At 50.7% G+C, this 7597-nt stretch overlaps 2 protein-coding genes across 2 annotated transcripts in view; both read right to left on the reverse strand.

Annotated features, from left to right (window-relative positions):
• Clpsl2 (colipase like 2) overlaps positions 1-719 on the reverse strand; it is a 3350-nt gene extending 2631 nt beyond the window's left edge. Inside the window, exon 1 of the mRNA XM_031348126.1 lies at positions 529-719. Coding sequence (XP_031203986.1) covers positions 529-618 — 90 coding nt within the window. The 5' untranslated portion in view covers positions 619-719. The remainder of the gene's footprint in view (positions 1-528) is intronic.
• A 6250-nt stretch (positions 720-6969) lies between these two features.
• Positions 6970-7597, reverse strand: part of Armc12 (armadillo repeat containing 12) — a 10120-nt gene continuing 9492 nt past the window's right edge. The window contains exon 5 of the mRNA XM_031347004.1: positions 6970-7346. Coding sequence (XP_031202864.1) covers positions 7014-7346 — 333 coding nt within the window. The 3' untranslated portion in view covers positions 6970-7013. The remainder of the gene's footprint in view (positions 7347-7597) is intronic.

Below are 7597 nucleotides of genomic sequence, written 5' to 3' on the forward strand. Positions count from 1 at the left end.
AAAAAAAAAAATGAAGAAGAAGAAATGGGGAGGGGAGGGCTGGAGATGGCTCAGTGGTTAAAAGCACTGACTGTTCTTCTGAAGGTCCTGAGTTCAATTCTCAGCAACCACATGGTGGCTCACAACCATCCGAAATGAGATCTGACGCCCTCTTCTGGGGTGTCTGAAGATAGCGACAGTGCACTTACATATAATAAATAAATAAATCTTTTTTAAAAAAATGGAAGGGAGGAAGCGGAGAGGAAGGCATTAGATTTAGAAGGGTCCCTAGGTCTTGGAGGAGGGCAAGGGAACCCCCAGAATCATCAGGTGAAGAGAGCTTGGGATGGTGGGGGAGGGGTGGCGAGCCCAGGGCTGAGAGCAAAAACCTGGGCTGGGCCAGGGGCCCTATCTCCAGTCCAGGAAAGGCGAATTAAACCAGCCCAGGGCTGTGAAGAACACAATGTCTGGGACTCCAGACGGGGCCTGGATCCTACAGTCCTCGGACCCCACCTTTCCATCCCAGGGCAAGCCAAGGTCAATGCTCACCTTTTTAGGAACTGAGTTTTTACTGTGTTTGTGTGGCAGGGTCCCAGCAAGCAAAGCCAGGATGGTGACCAAGGCCTGAATGAAGGCCATGATGGCCTGGGTGGCCGCAAGCTCCCTGAACCCAGCTGGGGATAAATCTGTCGCTGCGGGGATGCGAGCCAGCCAGTGTGGGCCCGATGGTCACAGACTGTCCTGTTCAGTGGGTGTGGGACAAGGACTGATGATTCCCAGGCTAGGCCTTGCCGGCCTCTGGAGAGGCTGGAGGGAGGAAAGGCTCGGGGTTACAGGGGCATTTGTGCTGTGGAGCCTGGAGGCTTGATATCGGCTCCTTTGAAACACATACTTCAAACTGTAAAGGAAAACTTCTCTTGGTTCCTCTTCTCGAGTAGCGAGTTTAAACGGGGACATAAAGCTACCAAGCTCACCAAGGGAACCAGGACTGGAACCCTTGGACGGAGAGGTCAGTAGCAAGTTCCTACCCAGAATGCCTAGGGTGGCAAAGAATCCCTGCGGCAGGTGAGTGAGACTCTAGTGGCGCTAATGGGGACCTGAGTGGTGGCAGGAGGGCTGGGGTTTCTGGGTGGCCTTGAACTCACAGAGGTCCTCTTGCTTCTGTTGTCTGTGTGCTAGGATTAAAGGGGTGGTGGGTTTTTGTTGTTTGTTTGCTTGTTTGTTTGTTCTGAGATAGAGTTCTACTTAGCCCAGGCTGGCCTGGAACTCATTAGATAGTCCAGGTTGGCTTCAAACTCATGGCAATCCTCCTGCCTCAGTCTCCCAAGTATTTCGATTACATGGGTGAGCCACCACACCCAGCTCTGAGAGATTTTTCTTTCTCTTTGGTCGCTGGTTTCTACTGCCACCCCCTGGTGGAACACTCCTTCTACCACTGCATCAGGTCCCCCTGGTTTGTAGGACCACCTTGCCATAGCCATTTGTGTGTCTCCACCAGCCAATTGTGTGACTTCCCTGGATTCCTAAGTGACTCCGGTTGTGTTGAGGGCCCAATGGACCAGCCGTACATGTCCAGCCTGAGAATTCATTATGTAGGAATTGTATAGCAGCCGATGGCTGAACTCGCCCAGAGTCCTCTAAGTTGGTACACTCCCCCAGCTCCTGGTTGGGCAGCAGACCTGACCTTTGAGAGAGCCAGTGACACAGGCAGAGTCGACGGCGGAGAAGGTAGACATACCCACTTCTGGAAAGTCCTACAAGTGCTTCTGCCCTCCCTTGAGCCTATTCAGTGTATGCAAGACTGAACCACAGCATCAGAGCTGCTGGGGTCCGTGGTCCTCTGAGCAGGACAGCGGCCTTCATCATGGGATCAGGTGTGCCTGCTTGCAAGTTGAACATCATAGTCAGGCCTGTGGCCTGCTCCCTCCGAGGAGCAGGCAGGACCACTGAGCCATCTGAGACTCCAGCCACCTTCCTCTGTCCCTGTCGGGATTTGTATACAATAGTGCCCTAATTTCACATGGCCTGGGGCCTGGGGTCGGGAGTCAGAGCCTGTTGGCTCTGAAGAAGCTGTTCTTTAGGCCGGGAGAAGACGTCCAGTGAGGCCGCTGTGGAGTTTTTTGCTCATGATCCTGATAGCACCCCAGTACCTTCAGACTGCCCATGTGACTTTCTGGACAGCCTGTGGCCTCCCCCTTTCACTTGCCTGAGACTTCTCTGAGAACCTGGTTGGCTAGTGAGCCCTAAGACCCCGACTGGGTTTCCCCCAGTTCTGTGGTCACAAGCACACCCTGTGCCTGGGGTTCTGTTGTTACTGCTTCCTGTGTCTCGGGGTGCCTTGCTTGCATGTATGTCTGTATATCATATGTGTGCCTTGGGCCCTTCGGAGGTCAGAGTTGTTGGTGGCTCCTTGGAACAAGAGTCAGTTGTGAGCCGTCCTGTGGATGGTGAGAACTGAACCCAGGACCTCTGGAAGAGCAACCAGAGTGCCCTTACCCACTGAGCCATCTCTCCAGCCCTGTTTTTTGCTGTTTTGTTTGTTGTTGATGTTACTAATGCTTTGGGTTGGTTTTTTTTTTTTTTCCACATCTGAGATTTTTTTTTTTGGTGGTGGATCAGTACACAGACACTTCAATTCTTAACACATGTACCAAAACTCCAGAGTCACATAGTGTTCCTTCAGGATAGTTACGCCAGCGATGGTCCCGCCTCAAGCTTGGCGAGTTTCCCATAAAACCTCACAGAACAGTCAGATACTCAGAACCCTCCCCTCTGCTGAATGAATCACGGTTTTATGGCACACACGGTGCATACTCAAGTTTTCCATCTCTCGAGACTCATTATCACAATTTTTAGGAAAATGGGCTGCCATGACCAGAGCCGTCCCAGTCCTGACAGGGCGAGGACCAGTAAGAGATTGTATAGGAAACAGAAGACAGGATGTAATTTAAAATATTCCAGACGCGGGCTGGAAAGATAGCTCAGCCGTTAGAGGCTAGGCTCACAGTCAAAAATATAGGAGTTCCCGTTCCCAGCACTCATGGCTGCCTCTCCAGCTACAAAGACGAAAATGAAAATGAAAACAAAATAAAACAAAAAAACCCAAACCCAATCCAGACACCAATGCACATCTGAGACTCCGGTGTGCAGCTGAGTGAGCATGCTTTGTGCTCTGTGGGATGTTATCTCTGACTTCAGAGACAGAACCTCCTCGATTCAGTGTGCCACTGTCCCCTAGTTGTGCCAAAAGCTAAGCAACCAGCAAATGATTTCACCTATTTTTTTTAAAGCACTGGTTGCTCTTCTTCTTCTTCTCCTTCTTTCTTCTTTTTCTTCCTCTTCTTCTTCTTCTTCTTCTTCTTCTTCTTCTTCTTCTTCTTCTTTTTATAAGATTTATTTATTTTATGTATATGAGTGCACTGTCACTGTCTTCAGACACACCAGAAGAGGGCATCAGATCTCATTACAAATGGTTATGAGCCACCATGTGGTTGCTGGGATTTGAACTCAGGACCTCTGGAAGAACAGCCAGTGCTCTTAACCGCTGAGCCCTCTCTCCAGCCCCTCACGTGTTTTCTAACGTTAGATTTTTATTATTTGATGGGCCTGAGTGTTTTGCCTGCGCGTATGTCCCTGCATCACACTTGGGCCTGGTGCCCTGGTGATGAGCCTTCATGTGGGTGCCAGGAATTTAACCTGGGTTCTTTGCAATAGGGGGTGCTCTGACCCACTGAGTCGACTCTCCACGCCACGATTTCACCCCTTAAGAAATCATTTACGCTGGGCTGGAGAGATGGCTCCGTGGTTATGAGCACTGTCTGCTCCTCTAGAGGTCCCGCGTTCAATCCCCAGGAACCACGCGGTGGCTCATAACTATCTGTAGTGTGATGTGCTGCCCTCTTCTGGCACATAGGTGTACATGCAGATAGGGCATTCATAACATAAAATAAATAAACAAACACCTAAAAAAAAATTCCTCTGGACTCTACAAGGAGAGGGGCGGGGCCCCGACAGACACCGCTCGTGCCTGCTCGGTTTGGGCTTCTTGCTCCTTTGCTGCAGAGGCAGGCTGGACTCTTGCTCTAGGTCTGCCTTTCTGCGGGTAGATCTGTAGTTCGAAGTCAGCCACCTCGGCCTGCTGGTTCCTTGCTTCCTCCCTCCCTCAAGTCTGCATTTTCCTGACTCATGATCTATCCTTTCCCGGGTCTTTTTTTTTTTTTTTTTTTTTTTTGGCTTTGTGTCCATCTTGGCAGGGGCATGGGCAGGTCACAGAGCTGCCTGGTGGTCCCCCTGGACCACTGCAACCCTGTGGTTTTTAACATTGGGTCTGGGATAGACCCAGATTAGATCCTCTGGCTTCTCCCGCCATCTTTTAACCACTAACCAGAATTGAGTAGATGGTTCTCTTTGGGGGGGGGGGGTCCTATGAGCCTCAAAATGTAGAGAAAGACCACTCAACGCCACCCCCCACCCCCCATTTGAGTCCGAGGGGCTATGACAGCATTGTTGTCACCTGCTTTGAATGTCAATGTTTCTTCTCAAAGATGTTAAAGACTGAAATCCTTGGGGCTGGAAAGAGAAGGCACTGACTGCTCTTCCAGAGGTCCTGAGTTCAATTCCCAGCAACCCCATGGTGGCTCACAACCATCTGTAATGAGATCTGATGCCCTCTTCTGGTGTGTCTGAAGAGAGCCATGGTGTGCTTACATCTATAGAATAAATAAATATTAAAAAATAAAAGACTGAGATCCTCAGGAGAAAACTTATTTTGAAATAACTAAAATCTAATACTTTTTCTTTTTTAAAAAAGATTATTTATGTATTTCATGTATATGAGTACACACTGTAGCTGTACAGATGGTTGTGAGCCTTCATCTGGTTGCCACCCCAGAGAAGCGAAAATCTTTGTCTTCTCCATGAGGACCTCACAGTCCAGCTGCTCTGAGGTCATCCTAAGGCCAGCGGGCTCCTGAGCGCTGTGTTGCTGTTCATTTTACAGACAAGGAGACCGAAGCTCAGACAGGGTTCCTGTCTCTCCCCAGGTCACACAGCTAGCAAACCGCAGGGCTAGGATTTGAACCCAGCACTCTTGACTCCAGCCTTCTCCCTCTTAGCGAACCCAGCACTTTTGACTCCAGTCTTCTCCCTCTTAGCTAGTCTGTCTGTTATTCTCTGTCCCTTGTTCTCACCAGATAGTTTCAGCTCTTCCCGCGAAGCCTTGCTTCCGATGTGAACTTTGAGAGGAAGGTAAGAGAGCATGGCCCCTTTCCCTGTTTAACACTCCAGAGTCATGCTGGGCTCCTCCTTGGCCAGGACTTGAACACTACATGTAGTGTGAATAAGAAACTGGCCTGGGCTGGGCAGTGGTGGCACACGCCTTTAATCCCAGCACTTGGGAGGCAGAGGCAGGCGGATTTCTGAGTTCGAGGCCAGCCTGGTCTACAGAGTGAGTTCCAGGACAGACAGGGCTACTGACCTGGGCCAGCAAGATAGTCCAGCAGGTGAAGGGGCTTGCTGCCAAGCCTGATGACCTGAGTTCAATCCCAGGATCCACATAACAGGAAGGAGAGAACTAACTTCACTCCACTGTGTATACACACACACACACACACACACACACACACACACACACACACACACCACCCACCCCTGCTTCCTACGTGTTAGGATTAGAACCATGAACCACCATGCCTGTCTTAAGCCCATCATTTTGAAGGTTCTAAATCTGGGATGAGGCAAGCCCTACTGATTTAGTATCTAGCAAGGCCCAAGGTGGATGGTGGTATGTCCCAGCAGGAGCTCATGTGCCCAGGAGCACAACACCAAACAGGAGGTCAGAAAGAGGCTGGGCTCCCACATGAGCACCCTCTTCAAGGGCCCACACCATTCCCATAAGAGGAACTGGGGAAGATTTTTTTTTAAATTATTTATTATATATATATATATGACTACACTGTTGCTGTCTTCAGATGCACCAGAAGAGGCCATCGGATCCCATTACAGATGGTTGTGAGCCACCATGTAGGTGCTAGGAATTGAACTCAGGACCGCTGGAAGAGCAGTCAGTGCTCTGACCACCGAGCCATCTCTCCAGCCCCCTGGGAAAGATTCTTAAGCCACAGGCAGAGGACTGGACTGGAGAGATGGCTCAACAATTAAGAGCACTTAATGCTCTTGCAGAGGGCCTGGGTTTATTCCCAGCACCTGCATGGTGGTTCGCAACCACGTGTTACTCTAGTTCTATTTAAACACACACACTGGGGCTGGAGAGATGGCCCCAGTGGTTAAGAGCACTGGCTGCTCTTCCAGAGGTCCTGAGCTCAATTCCCAGCAACTACATGGTGGCTCACAGCCATCTGTAATGGGATCCGATACACTCTTCTAGTGTGTGTCTGAGGACAGTGAACTCATATAAAAATAAAAATAAACACACACACACAATCATACACCTCCTCCCACACACAACACCTATGTCCTCAGAGGAAAGGGTGGGCTCCACGTTAAGGCTTTAAAAGGTGTGTCTGGGAGATGACTTGCTGGTCAAAGTCCTTGCCAGGCAAATGTGAGGACTGGAATTCACATTCCTCACAACCCATGCAAATGCTCAGTGGGCGGGGGGACTGCCTGCCTGTCCTTCCAGCCTTAGAAGGCAGTGACAGGGGAATCCCCAGAACGACCTGGTTGGGGAGACTAGCCATATTAGTGAGCTCTGGGTTTGACTGAGACACCCCACCTCAGTGAAGAAAGCAGAGGAAGTTAATCTTGTCAAGCATGCGCACACACACCAATGTGTACATGTGCTCCCCCACCCCCACCCACACACAGATTGAAACAGATTTGAAGAGCAGCAACAGAAGGGGGAGTCAGGTCTCCCAAACACAGAAGTGGGATGTGTTTGGGGTGCTGCACCACCGCCTAGGCGGAGGCCCTGATGACCAGCACGTCCACCCAGGTCCTGGGAGGCAAGGGACAGACACTGGCTTCCAGAGGCCCCACGCTTTCCTCCCGTAAGCATTTATTGGATCTCCTTAATGTTACTCTCCGGCTTTAAAGTAGGAATGGCTGGGTCGGCAGGAAGAGGGTCGGGATCCCAGGTCCTGGGGACATTGCAAGCTCACTATGACTTTGCAAGCCTGGATCTGCACGTCCTCCTCAGGGTGGATGACCAGTGAAAGCAGTCGGTCTGCCAGCCTGGACTCATCCCCAAAGAGGGCTTCGTGCAGGGATTGCTCGTTGTAATGCCATTTGATCGCTCGGTAGTGGGAAGTGTTCCGACCCTCACTCAAGTGCTCCGCAAACACCAGCACCTCGAACAGCAGGCTGCCCGGCTGTGAAGACTGGAAGAGGTTCAGGAAGTTGGAATTCACCTATGACGGGGGTGGGAGAGAACTAGTGAGCTCCTGTCCGGTCTCAAATTCTCATCTTTGGCTGCCCACCGATCAGAGAACACGAGTGAGTTCCTGAGATCAATTTTAAGACAGTGTGTGAGAAGCCGGGCGGTGGTGGCGCACGCCTTTAATCCCAGCACTTAGGAGTCAGAGGCAGGCGGGTTTCTGAATTCGAGGCCAGCCTTGTCTACAGAGTGAGTTCCAGGACAGCCAGGGCTACACAGAGAAAC

Source organism: Mastomys coucha, unplaced genomic scaffold (assembly GCF_008632895.1).
Source record: "Mastomys coucha isolate ucsf_1 unplaced genomic scaffold, UCSF_Mcou_1 pScaffold3, whole genome shotgun sequence".
NCBI lineage: Eukaryota > Metazoa > Chordata > Mammalia > Rodentia > Muridae > Mastomys > Mastomys coucha.